Source organism: Canis lupus, chromosome 10 (assembly GCF_048164855.1).
Source record: "Canis lupus baileyi chromosome 10, mCanLup2.hap1, whole genome shotgun sequence".
Classification (NCBI taxonomy): Eukaryota; Metazoa; Chordata; class Mammalia; order Carnivora; family Canidae; genus Canis; species Canis lupus.
Genome location: NC_132847.1, coordinates 71884878 through 71904286, shown reverse-complemented (window position 1 = coordinate 71904286; position 19409 = coordinate 71884878). Strand labels below are relative to the sequence as shown.

General features: G+C 44.7%; 1 protein-coding gene across 1 annotated transcript in view; it reads right to left on the bottom strand.

The window, feature by feature from the left end:
• PAPPA (pappalysin 1) overlaps positions 1-19409 on the bottom strand; it is a 237608-nt gene that overhangs the window by 167214 nt on the left and 50985 nt on the right. Inside the window, exons 3-5 of the mRNA XM_072842533.1 lie at positions 16841-16986; positions 12435-12728; positions 5300-5492 (exon numbers count right to left, since the gene is read on the bottom strand). Coding sequence (XP_072698634.1) covers positions 5300-5492; positions 12435-12728; positions 16841-16986 — 633 coding nt within the window. The remainder of the gene's footprint in view (positions 1-5299; positions 5493-12434; positions 12729-16840; positions 16987-19409) is intronic.

The window sequence follows — 19409 nt, the reverse complement described above, 5'->3', positions numbered from 1 at the left end:
GGATGGATGAGTGTATAAGTGGATGGGTAAGTGGGTGGGTAGGTGGCTGGATGGATAGATGGGTGTGTGGGCAGTTGGATGGGTGGACAGAAAGATGGGTGAATAGCAGTCATTCAAACATGTTGCTAAATCTCATAACTAACTTAGTCTAGACTCTCAAATTATAGATTTTGCATCCTTGGCTTTATCATTGTTAATGTGAAATCATACATAGGGTAGAAATTTCGCAAGCATATTAATATCCAGTGAAAGGAGAATGATGAAATAGCCCAAGATTAATATGTTCAATGATGTGGTAAGCAGCCATTACAAAAATATTCCATGGAGTCTCATGGAAAATGTGTAAACTATAATATTAAGTGAAAAAATCATATTCAAAATTGAATTTACAGCAGCTTCTCAATGCTATTCAAATAACCTCAATATGACAAAATATTGACAACAATTTCTGGGTGGTGGAATGAATATAGGATGAGTCCCCCTTTTTTTATTCCTTCTGGTTTTCTGAATTTTCTAGGTTTTTTGAAAACCTATGAATTTCTCCTGGATAAGAATAATTACAGAAATACACTTGCAAGAGGGAATGAGGAGTGGAGAGAGAAACTTCCTCACTCTGGAGCAGAGTGCCATTATAATGACCACAACCCATGCATAGCAGCTCATAGTCACATGACTGGCTCTATGATGACAATGAGATTATAAAGGTTCTGGGGAGGAGTCGGGAACCACATGGACTTTAATGGCCACTGAGCCTATCTTTCTATTTCTTTAGATGCTTTGTTTTGGATGATAGTTACATAGTCCCCTGCACTTCACTGAGTTCTTGACATATCCTAGGTTTCTCATACTTTAATGAGTGACTAAACCATCATCCACCTGACAGTAAACATATCTTGTTTGCACAGAGCTCCACACAGTATCTTCCCTCATCTTCAATCACTGATTCACGTATTCATTTGCTGTTTCATCTATTTATTCAATGGGTAATCATTGAACCACCTCTCATTGCTAGTACCAGACATTGACTATCCAAGGGAAAGGAAATCAGGTGTGTTACCTACCCCTCCTAGGGCTTGTAGCCAGGTGGATAGTACATAAGCAAATAAATAAACAGATATAAAATCATGGGTGCATTAAGTTCTAGAAGGAAAGTAAATGGATGATGTAGGAAAGAATACTGGTAGAGAAGGTGCACTGGGCTAATTAAAATTGAAACAGTCATTAAAGACCTCAGTGAGAGGAATGCCATCTATGGTGAGAGCTAAAGGATGACATAAAGAATGGATATAAAGCATTCCAGGGGCAGTCTCAGGTATGTAAAAGACCAACACAGGAAAGGCTTGGTCTATAGGGATCTCAAAGGAAATCTGAGTGACAGGAGTCATAAATGAAGGAGAGTGTTAAAGAGGCAGCTAGACAAGTAGGCAAGGGCCAGATCTTGGGAGGTCCTGTCGACCACCTGGAGATTGTACATAAAAGAGATGGGAAGCAATTGGAGGGCTGTGAGCCACTGGAGACCCTTCAAGTCATGGAGTGACGTGATCTAATTTACATTTTAAAAAGATCGGTCTTTATGCTGAATGAAACATGGATTGAGGAAAGAGGACAAAAGTAAAGGTAAAGTCAGCAACTAAAAAGCAATGGTGTGATTTTGGGTGTGGGTGATGTTCCCATTTTATAGATTAAGAAATACAAGATCACGAGCACAAAGCAATCATGCCAAGTTCACAGCCTGTAAAGTCATAGAGTAGATACAGGCTTTACCAAAACCAGGCAGTATCCTACACATCCAGGAAGTATATGTTTTCTTATGTTTGGCATTCATTTGATTTTTATTTGCCCAGATACGCAATGACATACACACAGACACTGAAATCACGGTAGTACCGGATGCTAACACTAGAAGAGACCCTGTTTCTTATCCACGTTCCATGAGAATCAAAGCCTAAAGCTCAAGTCTGTGCTAACAATACAGTGCCCAACAGCCACATGTGGGTCTCTGAATTTAAATTAATTAAAATTAAGTAAATTTAGAAATTCACTTTCACACTTGGCACATTTCAAATGCTCCACAGCCAGTTGGCTAATGGCTACCATATTGGGCAGTACAGATACAGAACATTCCCATTCCTGCAGAAGTCCTATCGAACAGTGCTTCTTTAAGATATCCACTGTGTCTTATGAGTTAGCTTCTCTCCTGTGCTTCTAGAACGGTACTTGTTATGCACCATTCTTGCAAGGACTGAGAAAATAGTTACTCAAATCACTTGCTGTGTTCTGAGATTTGGAATTGGGACCTTGGTTGAGAAAGGCCAGATGGTCTTTGGCTTACAGATCAGAAAACTGAGGCCAAAGAGGAGGAAATGAATGAGGTTTCAAAGACTTCAGACCCAGGTCTTTTGGTTCTTAGTCCAGAATTCTTTCCGATGTGCCACCGCCAATTGTTCAGATAACTGAAACCATTCAGTCAACACATGTTTGCAAGACAGATAAAAATAAAGGAGTTAGAAAAGCCAGGGGGTGGCCTTGAATTATTTATTCAGTTGCCCATGTGTGAGGACACAGGCTGTGGGAGGATCTGAATATGTTTTTTTAAGGAAAACCCTTGTATTCTCTTAGACCGCAGATGTGAGGAACAGCGGGAGGACGTGGGGATGGCCAGGGGCGAGAGGTTGGCATTGATGGATGTTGTAGAAAACACCAGAGATTTTGCAGGGAAAGAGAATTTTCAAGTAGCTAAACGGCTCTGGGAAACCTCGTACAAGATGGGAGCCAATATTTCTTGAACATAGAGTGTGTGTACTAGGCATATTACGGATGTCGTATTTCTCAAATTCCCCACAAAAACCTGGTGAAGTGGGTACAATTGTGGAAGAAGATTCAGAGGGCCAGAGAGAATCAGAGAGGCGAGATGGCGTGCCCAAGGTCCCACGGACCCGGAGCGGTGGAGCTGAGAACACAGTGCGGACAACCTGGTGGCAAGCTTGTGCACTCCACACCGGGGCCAATCTGTAGGACTATAAACTCCGAGGGTTTGGGAGAGTGGTAGCTCCATTTCTTTATAACAATTTATTGAACTGGTGGACTGACTTCCTCGAGCCATAGACGATCGTCTACGTAGCTGTTAACCCTAATTAGACATGTTTCTAAAACGTCAGTTGTAATTTAACATATGATAACTCCGTTATGAAATCTCAGACTGAACAGAATAGCTATTGTATGAGCCTCAAGTACCAACTGACTATAGGTTATTAAAAACATATTGATTGAAGCTGAGGGTACCATGTAATAGAGACATATCTCATTACACAACAATTAACCCTCCAATGGGTTTCCAACAATCAGATGGTATTTATTTAATGGACAATAACTGCTTTATGAAATACAAATTAAATACATACACGGGAAGCTTCATTTACAAAACTTCCATTTTTAAGTGGAACTGAGGCCAAGGCTTGACCAAAAGTCTGATACTTCTCATCGCCACAGAAAAAATAAATAAATCTACAGGCTGCTGGAAAGTCTGCTCTGAAGTGTCACATGAGGTTTCCCAAACCCAGCTCTGAGCTCCCAGTGAGGGCGGCAGGGGGGAGGGGGGTGCGGGAGGGGTGGTTTATAGAGGGCCTAAGGAGTGCATTTCCTTCCCCATGAACACATTCACCCAGTTGCCAAACAAACGTTCTAGATTCAGGGACTGATAGGAGTGGAGAAAATCAAAGCATGTATTTAATGTGATACCTTGATCTAATAAGTATTTTTACACACATACACATGCAAATGAGAGTTCCTTACCACCTTTTATGGCTCTTTTTAGGGGAGGGGTAATACCTCCCTCATAATTTGAGTTTTGGAAGGACTTAATGAAAGCACATGGGGGCCCCAGACAAGACGTTGCAAAATGTACGTTGGAGCCTAGCTCCCAGCACCTCCCATGGAATCTTGGTTAAATCAAATAGTCTTTCACTCTAATTCCTGCCTTACCTGGCAAATGAGGAAGATGACTCCCCTTTCTTACTTTTTATAATTATTTTATTTATTCATTTATTTGAGAGCGAGAGAGAGCATATGAGTGAGGGGAGGGGCAGAGGACGAGGGAGAGGGATAGAATGCCAAGCAGACTCCACACCAATCATGGAGCACAATGTGGGGCTCAATCTCTCGACCCTGAGAACATGACCTGAGCTGAATGAAACCAAGAGTCGGATGCTCAACCAACTGAGCCACCCAGATGCTCCTTGATGACTTCCATCCAATTCACAGTTACTTGAAAGGGTGAATGAGACTCTGCATATAAAGCCTTTAGTACAGAATATGGCCCAGAGTAAGGACTTGATAAATGGCAAAAACCGTAACCACAGAAAATTATTAGTTAATCATTAGCTGGTTATGACTTTCACCATCATCAATGGTCTATCATCAGTATTGGATAAAATGCGCCCAAGAAGGGCTGGGCTGGGAGTTAATATACTAATAAGCCCTAAATTACAGCCAAGTGTAGATGTCAACATCTTAATCCACTTTCCTGTCCCTTGAGAATCTGTTTCCCTTAAAAGCTTGAGCTCCTTAGAGAGTCTTAATGCTGAAAGGCACCACAAGAGACCGTTGGATCCCTGCCTTCAGGCCCTAAGGCACCACGAGACCCACTTTCCTGTGGGAGAGAGCCAGTCAAGGAAGGAAAGTGACTTGCCCAAGGTAGTACAGCTAGAAAGTGAAAGATAGGGGAGCAGATCTCTTGTGCTTAAGTTTATCATCTTTGACCTTTTAAAAATTCTACCCTCAATCCTATAACAAACTACTGGGCACAAAGATTCTAAATATACCTACTACACATACATACACATACATGCATGTGTATTCATGTATGATGTATGAATATATATATACACACATGTACACCTTCATATATGATACATATTATACCTATATTACAATTGTGTATTAACCAGAGGCAATTTCAACTCCTGAGCTCATGGAGATGAGGCCAGTACCTCTATCCCAGAGGATGTTCTGGCAATAAAAGTTTCCAGGTGTTTCATAAGAAAATAAAGCTAAACATCCATTCACTGAAAGCATGCATCTTTACTTATTAATTTTGATAAGCACTCACTCGTTTATCCCCTGACTCTCAAATTTACAATGTGTCTACATGGACCAGTCACTGCTAGGCGGTAGGGGCTCCAGATGAACAAGAGCGAGGACAAAGGAAACAGCAAAGCTCCTCTCCAAGCCTGCTGCCCTTCTGCATTTCCCTCTTCATGGCAGGAGAGAGAGGAGTCAACGCTTCACAGGCCACACTCACCTTTCAAAAAAGTGGCCATCGATGGGTGGAAACCACTCCAGTGTCACAGAGTTGGTCGTGTGGCCCACGATCTGGGGGGCCAGGGCAACAGGCGCCGGCTTTCTGGAGGGTTGCCAGCTCTGGTACACCAGGTCCAGGTAACAGTGCATTCTGGCAACTTGATTGGGCGTGAAGGAGTCTGTGCAGTCGTCATCTGCAAGTGGGCAGAGGGAGAGATAAGAACCTGGCTGCATGGGCAGGCATGAGAGAGAATTATGACGTCTCCGGGGGCCAGACAACCAGCACCCCAGCCCTTGCCAACTCAGAGCTGGCCTCTTCCAGTGCTCACGAGTTAATGGTCTGTGAAGAAATGAGTGCAGTCATCACTTCTGGAGACAGGTGAGAGGGAACAGGAGGAAGGGGAGGGTGGATGGGACTGAGCAGCCCAGAGGTCACAGTTAAGGACGAGGGCCAGACAGACGGCTTTCCATGGGCCCCCAAGTCCCTGTTCAGTAAGTCACACATTTCCTTACTCTATCCCTCCCTCACCACTCACCCCAAATTTCCCATTCATTCATTCCTTTATTTGCTCACTCATTCCTTCCCATCCATTTCATCTGCTCACTTGTTCACTTCACTATCCAGGGATCCAGTGATCTTGTCCTTCAAACGCACCTTCTGAGCATCTATCACTGTCCTCTGCTCTGTGCCAAAGGCCACAGAAAGATGAAACTTAAAGATGTTCCTGCCCTGAAGGAGTGACCAGTGTAGTTATAGAGTGAAGGCTAGTTCGGCGTAGGTGTCAAGTTATCAGAAGACTCCTAAAGTCTGTGATGCTGACCACTGATGAGCAAGAGGCAGCACAGTGGGGAAGGACAGTGACCCAGGGAGGCTTCTGAAGAAGGAGGCCCTTTGGGTCAACCAGACTGCATGGCTAAGAGGGGGAAGCAAAGGTCAAGGACAGTAGGAGAGGGAGCTGCAGGACCACAGGGACATGGTGTCCACTGCAGCGAGCACAGCCCGAGGCAGGCAGCCAGCCCTAGGAGCAGTCTAGGCTCAGTGTCCTGCAGGCAATGAGGACGGTACTGTCACTTGGATGTTCACTGTGAGATTTGCATTCTTGACTCCCAAGACCATGTTTCTAATCAATACAAAAACTTCTTTCTGTGCATAAATGAGACCCTGTATGGGAAAAGTATCCTGCAGGTGCTTGATAAACAGGATGTGAGCCCGCGTCTGACTGGGCTGGATACAATCTCTGAAATGTCTTTAGATCGAACGACCTTCAGCCCTCCTCTCTTTTCCACAATGCGGACTGAAGACAGTCCAAGACTCGCCTCCCAAGGAAGAAGCATGCCTCCTGTCTACCCCTCCAACAGCTTCATTCAACTGCCCCAGGGGCAGAACAAGGCACTGTTTTGGCTTGGTTTCCAAAAACACCACTTCTCAGAGGTGTCCGCCTGGTCAGGGTTTCTGCAGCTGGGCCCCAGACGGAGGAGCACGGGGCTTGCCGGATCTTAAAATAAACCCGCCACCAGGAATCCTGCAGCATAAACTCACTTCCTCTTATCAAACAAACAGAAAATAAGTTTGGGCAGGTGCTGGGTTGTTGGATGGGACCTTGAGAATCCAGCTTGGGGAAGGGACAGGAGTGCAAGGAGGTTATACACAGAAGCTGCTTCTGATTTCCCTTAGTAATTTATGACAGCCGGTCCCTTCTCCAGCACCCTGTGCAGATCTATCATATGTTTGGAGGGAGGAGAAGAGCCCAGTGTCCCTTATCAAGTATCTTTAGTCACATACATCTATCTCAGGTCCACATGCAGCCATCTAACTCCTTGGAATAACAAACATTCAATGGCTCCCCATTGCCTGGAGAATAGAGTCCAAACATCTCAGCCTAAGAAGGGCTAGATCATCAGGTACATTCATTCTCCTTTGTGTCTATGATCTTTGTGTTTTTTAGTGTAAAAAGGTACCCCTGCAAAAGCCTAGTACCTGGTAACCTGAATAGGTTAGAGGCAGGAGAAAAGATAAAGGCTAAGAGTAGTGGAAGGGGAGGAGGGCGGGGGGTGGGGGTGAATGGGTGACGGGCACTGAGGGAGGCACTTGATGGGATGAGCACTGGGTGTTATTCTGTATATTGGCAAATTGAACACCAATAAAAAATAAATTTATTATATATATAAAAAAAAGAGAGAGACCGGTGCGTGAAGGATCTGGAGTCAAATGGGCAAGTGAATTCATGCCCTCAGGGCCTGTTTTCCCACCTGTAGACAGAGATTGATGAGGATACCAAGAACGTTCATCTCAGAACTTGGATGGAGATAAGGAGAGTGGAGCACAAAGGACCATGATGATGCTCAGTAAATGCTTGCTGCCTCATGCCTGGGACAGCGCCCCTGGGTATGCATGTATGTGTGTCAGAAAACCAGAAGCAAGCAAAAAAAAAAAAAAGGAAAGAAAAGAAAAAAAGAAAAAAAAAAAACCCAGAATGTAAAATATCCATTCTCTTTGATCTAACAATATCACATCCAGGAGCTCAACAGACAGATATTCATGAACAAACATGCGGAAAATATAGGGATGAGGATATTTTTTGAAGCATCATGTATAATGGTAAAAATACCAGCAATAACACATCTGGCTATTAATAGGGGAATGACTATGTATGTTAAGGCATAGGCACTGAATAGAATACTAATCAGTCATTTCCCAAAGAAGGAAGTAACTCTAAAACTCAGGTCCCTCATGTATAAATTGGGGACATTGAAATTGACCCCGCTCTCGAGAGCTGCTGTGGGGACTCAGTGAGCTGAAGCACATAAAGCATTTATCAAGATGAATGGAGGAGAAAAACAGCATTTTTCTCCCTCCGTACACTCCGGTTTGTTTGTTTCTTTCTCTTCCCCAAAGAAGTGCATTTTCCTTTCATGACTTAAAAGTTAACCATTTCCATGTTTGTCGATAAAAAGGACAAACATTATACGGTCTCATTCATTTGGGGAATATAAAAATTAGTGAAAGGGAATAAAGGGGAAAGGAGTGAAAATATCAATGAGGGTGACAAAACATGAGAGACTCCTAACTCTGGGAAACGAACAAGGGGTAGTGGAAGGGGAGGTGGGCGGGGGGTTGGGGTGCCTGGGTGATGGGCACTGAGGGGGGCACTTGGCGGGATGAGCCCTGGGTGTTATGCTATATGTTGGCAAATTGAACTCCAATAAAAATGTTTTTTTTAAATAAATTTTTTTTTTAAAAAAAGAGCATGCAAAACAGGTGACAGATCCTGGAAGGGGAGCAGAAATGCATCTGAACGTGAAAGCGGGAGGCAGAAAGCATCTGTCCCAGGGTGCGTGGCTTAGAGACTTAGCTGCTATCAGAATCTTGGGGGGAGGTACCAAAGGGTTTCTGTTGATCACAAATGCTCTGTCTCAATTAGCTCACGTCTCAAGTCAGCCCCTCTTGGCTTCCTGCCTTCACACGCTTCCCCTCCCGACATCTGATCTCCAGGACCAGCCAGCCCGTCTTGTTCTTTGGTTCCCATCTTACCCATCTAAGCAGAGAGGATGTTGGGGCTCTGGTGCCTGGGGAGGCCTGAGCCAGTCCCCACGCTGTTGGTGCCCTGCCCTGAGTTCGCTAACTGAACTCCATTCTCCAGCATGCATTCCTCTCTGCAGCCTAGAGGCTGCAGAGCATGGGGGACAGGGAGTGTCGGGGCATGGGCCCAGCGCTGCTGTGAGCTGTCGAGCCCTGTGTTGTGGAGGTGTGAGCAAATGCCGCCCCTGCCAGCCTCCTCCACACCCGCTGTACCACAGGGAGTAGTGATGCTGCCCGCCCCCTAAAACTAATGAGGGCATTTAGCAGGCTAAGCCTTTCTGGTGTAGGGATAACGGAGCTGCCCTTTGTAAGAGGCCCTGCCTTCCTGGTTTTTATTAAAAAAGGATAGAGATAATAGTAGGAATAGCAGGAAATGATTATATTCACTGTAAAACATGTGGGATATGCCAAAAATGTTACAAAGAAATAAACGTCACCCTAAACTCATTACCTAGAGATAATACAATGAATATTTAGGATATATGTGTATAAGTATATTGCATGTGAATATTTATGATTCTCAGTCTCATAAACACATTTACATCATGTGAATATACACATACAAATACACATATGCACACACATCTACATAGGCCAGACCTTACACTGTACAAGGCTCCGTGACCATTTTCACATTAAATAGCTAAATAATCCTACTAATTATCGTCTATTGAGCACTAGTTATGGTACCACGGACAGTTCTAAATCCTTTATCTGCACGAGTACACCTACTATCACACAAGGTAGGTGTGATTATCCTCCATGGAATCCAGGAAGTCAGTGAGGCTTAGAGAAGTAGCTTGCCTAAGGTCGAAGGCTAATGCCTGGAGAATTCCAGTGGGGTGCCTGCACTCTGTAACTTCCTGCCCTGCACCACAATGTTACTCGGTTTCTATTTACACCCCTGCTTCCTCTTCTACACCATTGTTAGTGGCCACATAATGTTCTATCACAGGGATGCCTTGTGATTTATTTCAACAATCCATGCTCCCTGGACTTGCAAGTAGTTTCTGTTTTTTTCCCCCACATATAAGCTTTTTTTTTTTTTTCTTCATGCCTGGCAGAGAGTAAACACCCAATTGATATTTGGACAATGAACATTGCTAAGAACATTCTTATGATTAAATCTTTAAATAAATCAACAGGTTTATTTCCTCTGGATGCATTCCTAATTGGTGGGATCGCAGCGTTGAAGCATATGTGCATGTTGAAAGGCCCTGACACACAGAGCAATGATAAGAAGACACTTATTATTGTTGGCTGAAGAAGCCCGGGTTTCTGGACTCCTGAGGAAGCCCTGACTGAAGGGGATCTTGGGGGGCCTCCCATGGCCTATCATCTTCAGGAAGCAGAGTCTGAGCTTCTCTTCATCTGCCCAGGGTTTATCCATAGCTCAAGATGGCCATTCATGCCTGGTGCTGAACTAGGCTTGCCAGCATCACCTGCCTGCTGTTTGCTGGAGCTGAGCACTTGGGGCCCTCTCGGCCTTCCTTAGCATCAGAAAGAGAGCCAGATGTTTACTGATTAATAGCACAGGCTCTGCAGGGGAAAAAGTCTTACCTTCTTGTCGTGTGACTCTGGGCAAGTTACTTAAGCTACATTAAACCACACTTTCTGCGTCTGTAAAATAGGTCCCGTGATAATAGTACTTACCTCACTGGGTTATTTTGAGGATTCTGCAAGACAAGCCTAGGAAGCATTGCACACAAGTGTGTGGTGTATCACAGGCACTCAAGAATTATTGTGGACACCAGTCAGGTGGCGTTATTTCAATTTAAGTTAATTAAAGTTACCAAAGGCTAACAATTCAATTCCTCAGTCTCACTAGCCAATACTTCAAGTGCTCATGAGCCGCATCAGACCAGTGGCTGTCATACTGCTGGACGGCATAGACACAGGACATGTCCATCTTTGCAGAAAGTTCTACGAGAAAGCACTGCACTAGACTCTGCTCAACTAGTGACCAGACCTGAGGAAGAAGCACCCAGGAAGGAAAGAACTCCAAGCAGTTGACCCCGCAGGGTCTCCACCCTCTGCCCTTGACTGCCTAGCCCCTATGCATAGCTCTCCCCAGCCCTGAGAACCCAATCCTGTTCTGCATTTTGAATTTCATCCAGCTGCTTTTGTCACCTCATCTATCAGAGATCCTAAGGAAAACAAACATTTCAAAGCTCGTGGTCGCCTTGAATATGCTTTTGCGGGTGTAAGTTTGTTATCGTAGCTCAGTGAATTAGTTCTGCTGTTAATGGGTCACTGAGCTGAGGGGTTCCTTTAAAAAAACAACAGTAAATCAATCACCCTTTAGATCTGTACAAAGGGGAACAAAAAAAGATTTAGTTTATGGGGGTCTGGTAGCTAGTGGCAGCTCCGAGGCCCCTTAGAGTCCGGCAAACTTCCAAATTCATGTTATTGTTTATTTTCCATGTGCGTTGAGCTGGCCAAGGAAAGGTGCTACAGAAATGGAACGCAAGCAGGGCTGTGTAGGGGGGGACAGGGCACCGGATGTGGGATGTCGGCTTGGCTGGGAATGGGAGTCCAGTGGGAAATCTGCTTTTGAGGAAATACCCAGCACTGTGGTCTTTTAAAAAGACCTAAATCTAAAGACTGCTTTCTGGTATCAAGGATGGGCTGTGGACCCTTCTAGAGACGTCAGGTTTGAACGGTATGAACCTTAAACTGCAGAGGCCCCCAGAGATCATCAACCCAAGAGGGAAAGCAGAAAGATCTACTGGGGATCATCAAATTCATTGGGTTTCAGCAGCAAAACCCCTCTCTTCAAATGCAATCCAATGCAAAACCAAAGAAGAAATGGAAAACAGTTGTAAGGATTTCCTGGTTCAAACAAAGATGGAGACCTAGAGTCCCACACAAAAGTAGAAGAAAAAAAAATGCTTGGTGTCATACAGATGAGCTAGGGTGAATGACTTGAAAATATAAAAAAAGGTTTTTGATAGTATGTATGCAGTTAGGAAAAGAATGTACTCCTCTCATGTAATTTTGCATTTGCAAAACCAAAAGCATTCTATATATATATTTTTTGGTAATAAAATAGTAAAGGTGAGTATAAGAGCTTTATATTTAAGAAAAAGTTGCAGTACAAAAAAAAAAAAAGAGAGAGAGAAGAGAAGGAAAAAGGTTTCAGTAATCACCAGCTTAGAAAAATACAGCTGCAAAATTAGAGGAACCTTCTCCAAGATTCCTTGGATCCAATGATTCCATTTTCTTGAGTAAAGTGAGACCCAGAGAAGGGATGTGATAGACGCAGAGACATTAGGTGACCCAGTGGTAGAGCTAGAACTTCTACCTAGAGTTCCTGATGTTGGGCCCCAGTCAGCTCCTTAAAGTGTGTCCTTCTGAGGAGCCTTCAGGTACAACAGCTTCCATTACCCCTGGGATCTCACACAAGGACTGTTACCCTGATCGTCTGGGATGAGGGATTGCTGGGATCAAGAAGTCTGAGAAAAGGAAAGCAGCTTTCCCAAGACTCCTCTGAGACAGGCCTGGAGCCTTGTGTGCGACACCCAGCTTCGTGCTCCTGCTGAGCGGGGAGCCCTACCTGCGTAGCTCATGAAGTTGTTGTAAGGAGTGTTGAAGAAGCTATGGAAGCCGCAGGTGTCATTCCCTGGCCCTGGGTCGCCGCAGAACTTGTGTTTTGGGGCTGGGTTGGTGTCACTGCAGAGGTCTCCCGTCTCAAAGGAGGGCTCCGTCTCCATGCAGGGATCGCTGCAAGACTGGATCTCTGAGATACCTCGGAAGATGTGATAGAGGCCCAGGCTGTGCCCGATCTCATGGATCATGGTGTGGGTGTGCCCAGGAATGCCATAGAAAGATGGGTTCAAGACAATGCCACCTGCAAGGAGAAAACCAGAGCATTAAGCAAATGGGGTACTCTGTTTCCTGGTACAGAAATCCCCCAATCTATCACAGGTAAATGGGGTGCTGCCCAAAGTAACCACAGGCTTCTCCACCCTGTGGCTCCACTGCCCCGAGAACTGTAATGACTTGTTATATGAATCACTGATTGGGTAGGAAGGAGTCTCAAAAGTCATTTTGTGAGTTGTGAGATCCCAATGCCTGCAGAAGGAAGACAACAACTGAAGTGATCTCGAATGACTTTAAAAAGAGGCATGATCAGCACTTAAGGACCTTGATTTCTGGGCTGGTAGACATTTCTGCTCCACCTTGTCCTTCAACAGTAATGCATGGCCTCGTTTACAAACATTCTGCACAGTCTTGTCCAACCGAGGCTCCCATGGTCAGGCCCCCTGGTCCCAGTCCTCCCTCTGCCTTTACCAACGCTATGACACTGAGCATGTTGATTACCATCCCCGAATCCCACTTCCTCATCTCTGGTTCTCCCCGAGAGTGAGTACTCACGAAGGCCAGCATCATGGTGTGCTCATCATTAGGACATCATTCATTATAGCCAATGTTTCTTGAGCACTTACCCTGTGTCCTTAGGCCCTGTGCTCAGTGCTTCATGTGTATAATCACACTTAACTAACTCACAACCCAATAAGAGAGGCACTGATGCCCAGACAGGTGAACTAACTGGCTTATGATGGGGAGTCAGGACAGTGTCAAGCTGGAATTTGAACTCAGGATCTGTCGTTTCCAGAGCCAGGCCTCTTAATGAGTTCTACTACTAGGGCCAGTCACAGGGCCTGGAATATGGCATCTCATTAAATGTGTGTTGAATCTTTGCTGAACGTGAACCCAACTAAAGAAGTTTTCTGAGGTCTAACTAAGCACACGTAAGCAGCTAGCATGGCACTTCGTATCCAGTGGGTGCCTTAACAACTACTCACTACTCGAAGAGTGTCTTGAGACTAAGCAGCAGGACCATCACCTGGAAGGTGATTAAACACGTAGAATGTTGGGCCCTACTCCAGACCCATGGAATCAGAATCTGTATTCTAATAAGAGCCCCAGATGGCTTGTCTGTATGTTCTAGTTTGAGGAGCAACGGTCTACCCCACGTGACTGAGCATGGCTTAGCTTAGGGAGATAGATGGAGCAGATTTCAGCAGAAGCAATGGACAGCATTTTTCATGTTCATTTTAGGCACTGGAGAAATGCATACAGGCTGGTAGGGAGACATTTAAACTTAAAATCCAAATGTGTTTAAGAGAAGGGTAAAATTCGGGTTTGAACACTCTGCAAGTAGTGATTTTAAGTGCAGAACAGTGTCTTATAAAGAACGGTGCTAAGGCCAGGGCCTTGTTGATTTGAGCTTGCAGGCGTGGGGGGAGTTTTATCTTGGGTTGAACTGCCAGGAGGGCAAGCTTGCTCAGTCATGGGGCTCGCGGAGTCTATTAATTCTGAACTGCTCAGAGCCTTCTAGCACAGAGATAAAGATGTATGAGAGGGTGTGTGTGTGGGCGGGGGTGTGCACACACACACGTGTGTGTGAGAAGGGGGAGGCAAAGAGGCAGGGAGAAAGAGAAATTGAGACAGGAAATCTCTCTCAATTATTTTCTGTCAATCATAATATGAAACATAATCCCCTTCCCACCCAAGGCTTTTTCCAGGGATCATGGCATCACAGCAGGAAAAGAGGGTAAAAATATATGTATGGTTCTAATAAGTTGGGTTTGATTGGGGTTAGTGTGGAGAAATTGCTTCTGGCCAACATTTCTTAGGATGAGGAGATTGGTGAGCTGAGGGCTGGGGACCCAGAGCCCTCAGCCTGACATGCGGTGCAACATTCATTCCGCTTCACCCTGGCTGTGTGATCTTAGAAAAGTGACTTTGCATCTCTGGTGAGCTCTAAAATAACCAGCTACCACAGTGCCAGTGATTCTCTGTTTCTCCACGAAGCTTCAACAATGAGGCGCTAGGCAGGGCAGTGGGAAGGTATGGGACCCCACAGGTATTTCCAGGGATAATGACAGGATTGCAGACTTAATGTCCGGGCCAGCTTTGTTTGTTTTACCTCATCCCCTCCCGATTCACCCCTTTGCCCAGAGCCACAGCACAAGAGCCCGAGTCCTGTTTCACTGCTTCTCTTAAAAGGTGAAATAGCTGGAGCCTGACATCATCCTGAAACACTATAACATGCTATGGATTTATAGCCTTCTGTATTCCTGGTCCTGAGCCAGCCCCAGAAATTCACAGAATCATCAGGAATATTTTTCTCTAACTTTAGAGGCCTTCTAAGACTCTGATCAAGAGCCTTTCAGTCGCTTTTCCAATAGGACAGCATTTCAGTGCTGAGAACTGTCCTTGGAGGCCATCTAGTCTAAGCTGTTCATTCAAAATCTGAGCAATTTGGGGCTTGGGGAAGGAAAGAGACATGCCTAAGGTCATACTGCCGAGTAAAATCATAGCTGAAAACAACCATGCGTAATGCTGTGGGCCAGGAGGGGTCCCATATGTCATCCCAGGCACATGATAGATACAAATCATCTACTTTCCGGTGCGTCTAAGTTGCATACTCGTTTCTGCCCAACCTCTGTCTGTCTGTCTACCCATCCATCATCTATCTCAGGATTTCTCAGCCTCAGCATGATTGACATTTTATACTAGATAATTCTTTTCCTGCTAAATCTGTAGATTCAGCAGCATCACTGTCCTCTACCCACTAGATGCCAGTAGCATTCCCCCAGTGGTAACAGTCAGAACTATCTCTAGACATGACCAAATGTCTCCAAGGGGATGAAATGCCCCCAGTTGGGAACCACTACAGATTTCTCATTGTCTCTAGCTCTATTTACACCACCACAACACGCTGGCACACATGCACACGTGCACACACACAAGTCGGTTCATTCCCTTAAAAACAAGTGAGAAAGAGAGCAATCTGGAGGGAACTAACTCTAGAGTTTGAAGTCTCCATCATGTGAAGTTGCAGGGTCCCTCATTTCCATGATACCGCAGATTGACAGCGGTGACTGGATTCTGGGTGCATCACTGGGAGAGCAGGCAGGCCTAGGGAAACAGCCAGCACTGTCACTCTGCCGAGCCCTAACCTTCCCGGATGAAGACTCTCACCGCGGGAGGCATTGCTATCCACTGGTGTAAACAGCGGGAACATTCTATCAAGGGGAAAAAGGTTGAGTACCTTGTAGTGCCTCACTCAATGGAATATTGCATGGTCATTAAAACATCACCTTTAGGGAGATGGAAATAACCCAGAAGGATGCTTTTACCTTATGATGTTAAGAGAAAAAGCTGGACTGGAAGTGATTAGAAAGACTGCTACTCTGTATAATAATGTAAGCGACATAATACGAAGAAAAAAAAACGTAAAATTTTACCTATGCTGTGATTTCAAATATGCACAAATTACACAAACGCACATGCACATATAGACGTGTATGGAAGAGAGCATGGAAAAATCACGATCGATGTTGACTCACAGGGCCTGGTTCAAAAACCATTGTCATTTCTGACTTTTGGGGATGGGTTTGTATAAATATACGTCTGGTTTATGGATATGAATAATTTGGATGTAAGAAGAGTTCCTGGTGGTGTTGGTGGAACACGGCAAACAGGGAGTTCTTAACAAGCTCACTTTCTCTTGTCTCTTTGGTATCTCTCAAGCCAAGCCTTAACCGGTTGTGCCAGCACCATGTGGCTGATGGGCTGGGCAGATATTTGCATGCACTAAGAAGAAATCTGTCAACGGACAGAGCTGGGGCCTTGAATTCCAAATGTGGCTCAGCCATGGACTTGGGTGTGACCTTGGATAAGCCTTGTTCCTTCTGTGGGTCCCGGTTTCTGCACTGGTAAAACAGGGTTAATGATACCATGCTATCTCCTTCAGAGTAATGTTTGGTGGTTGAAACGAGATGAGGAATGCTGAAGAGTTCTGTGCACTAAAAAGCAATAAAGAGATTGTTCACCGTCACCACTACCACCGCCATCATCATGGTCATGATTTCCACCACCGTTATCATCACCACTAAATTTATTCCTGTGCTAATTCAATTTCCTCCTGAAGAAGTTTCTAATTCTCACCTAAGTGCATTAGGGCTTCCTTGTCCCATGGCCAAGTGGCTACTCCTGCCAATTCCTCCTCCGAGGAGTTTGCAAAGAAGATATTAAGGTGTGTTGATCCATCCAGTCTAAGAATGTTCTTCAGTTCATTAACATCCAAGTATGCTCTGTAACAGAAAAAGAACCTTGGCTGTCATCACCATCCAAAAAAAGGTACTATTCAAATAACAGCTATTCCCCCAAGTAATTAAGAGCTACTATGTGCCAGGCACTTTGCTAAACACTTTATAAACATCACCTCAGTGGCTTCCCCCAATACTATTATAAGGTTAGTTGAGATGACCCCATTTCACAGCTATGAAAATTAAGTCCTTGTAAGTTTAAGAGACATGGTGAGATTACTCGGCTTATAAATAGCAGAGTTCAGGTTAGAACCTGGATTTACCTAAAGTCAACATCTTTGCCCTTAAGGGCTTCGCTATTTTGCCCAGTGACAGGGCCACAAAACGTGACTGTAAACTAAGAACATAGACCATGGAAAAGATAACATGTATTCTTGTCTTGGCTTCTTCTCTACTTCACTCATTCACTGTGGACATCAGACCATTTATTTGGCAAGTACAGAGCTGCACTAGGAGGCCTGCTGTGCATCTCTATACCAACCTTGCAAAGAGACATTATCGCTCTGTTTTCAAGATAAGGAACATGTGGCCCAAATGTGATGAAATAGGTTGCCCAACATTGCAGAACTGGGTTTCAAGGCCAATTCTGTGTACCTTGGAAACCTATGGTCTTGTCACTGGGCATCATGCTTCCCCCTCCCCCTTGATGATTCTGCATTCTTTAAGCCTCTATTTATTTGTCTGTACAATGGACTTAAAGAGGGATATTGTATTTGGAGTGGCTGCCATTGTAGACTGATGTATCAGAAAAGTGAACTAAACCCCTGTTATCATCATCAGCTCCTTAATACCTAGGCTGAACACAGGTTGCTGAGAGGCAGAAACGGTCTTTGTAAAGAGGCTGGCATGTCCAAGGAGCTTAGTAAATAAGAACTCCTCCTTCAAAGAGTGTGACTCTCCTATCACCACTGAAATGCTAAAGCTCTCCATCAGTCACAGGCTTATTACTCAATGGATCATTTTCTATCGACACAGGCATCTTGCTCTCCTCTCTTGAGTCTCTCAGCCTCTGTTTTATGTCTGCTGTCATATGGCCTTGTGAGCAGCTGATAATCATTTCTTGAGTAAGGCTGGAAATGAATCAATGAATAAATGAATAAAAACATACATAAACAAGCATGCAGGCAGCTTGACGTGGTAGGTGAGAGGATGTCTATGAATAATGGTATTTAGTGTTTGATGGGCCCTTCCATGTGGTCTGACTTCACGTGGATTATCTCCCTTAATCTGCTTAATAAGGCTGAGGTAGGTTGTATTATGATGCCCATACTCCAGAAGAGGGAAAAGAGATGTAAGCTTCAAACCTTGCTAAGGTCCCACAGCGAGCTGGAAGTTGTTTCCTTTTTCATATCTGCCCATAAAGGGTTGACACAAATCCTGGCTGGGAGAAAACTTATGACAGTTCCCTTTTCTTTCCCTCCTGGGGTCATAGAAGGATGTCCTGTATGTGAAAGAGTAAGTCCAAAGTCTCCAGCATGGCCTCCAAGACGCTGCCTCCCCCTCTAGCCCTGTCTCTCTCTGCTCCCTCTCTGAATTTCCCACTGTGGTTTTGGGGGGTTTACCACGATGCATCCTCTGTGGTGCCTCCACTCAAGATGTTCCCTCTGTCAGGGACTCTGCTCTTCATTTTGTCCTCTGATGAACAAATCCAAAGCCCATGCTGGTACCGCACCTCAAGGAAAGCTTCCCTGATTCCCATCTCTACACTCATTCACCTCCTATAATATGCACACTCACACTATTCCAAATCATCACTCTACTTGTCCATATCCACCACTGTCTGTGGCTCCATTTCTGTTTACCCGGTTTTCAGCATAGGGTTTGCCACCAGGTAAGCACTCAGTAGATGTTAATGGGGTTGAATTTACATTGGGAAAGGAAGAAGCTAAAATATTTAGGTCCCAGTCTCCTTCCTATGAGGCCTCAGTTTCCTTACTAATACACTGGGATAAGCAGCAGCTACCCGGTGTTTCATAGAGCATCCCTATGAGTCACAGACCCACACCTCTACTCCAATGGGAACAGATACATTTGAGAACTAGAGAGTCCTCCCCATTCCCTACATCATCAAGAGCCCATAATCGATCAGTTGCCATAATTTTTTTCCTGGCTTTCAAGAAAAGGTGAACATGAGTTAGAGATACAGACAGGGTTAAGAGAGGTCATAGCTATGTCTGGGTTGAACTGACCACTTTTAAGGATAGCCACATGCTCAGATATTGACCCTAAATATTGCTTCCATGCTTCTTCACTCTGGAAATCCTAACTTCACCTTCTTAGACTGGAAGCCTCCTAAGGAGTTTTGGCCAGTCTACTCTGTGATCAGGGAAGGAAAGAGCGAAGAGAAAAAACCAAAATGTATTAAGCATTTGCTGTAGGCCAGCCCCTGTGCTAGCAAATACCTCTCA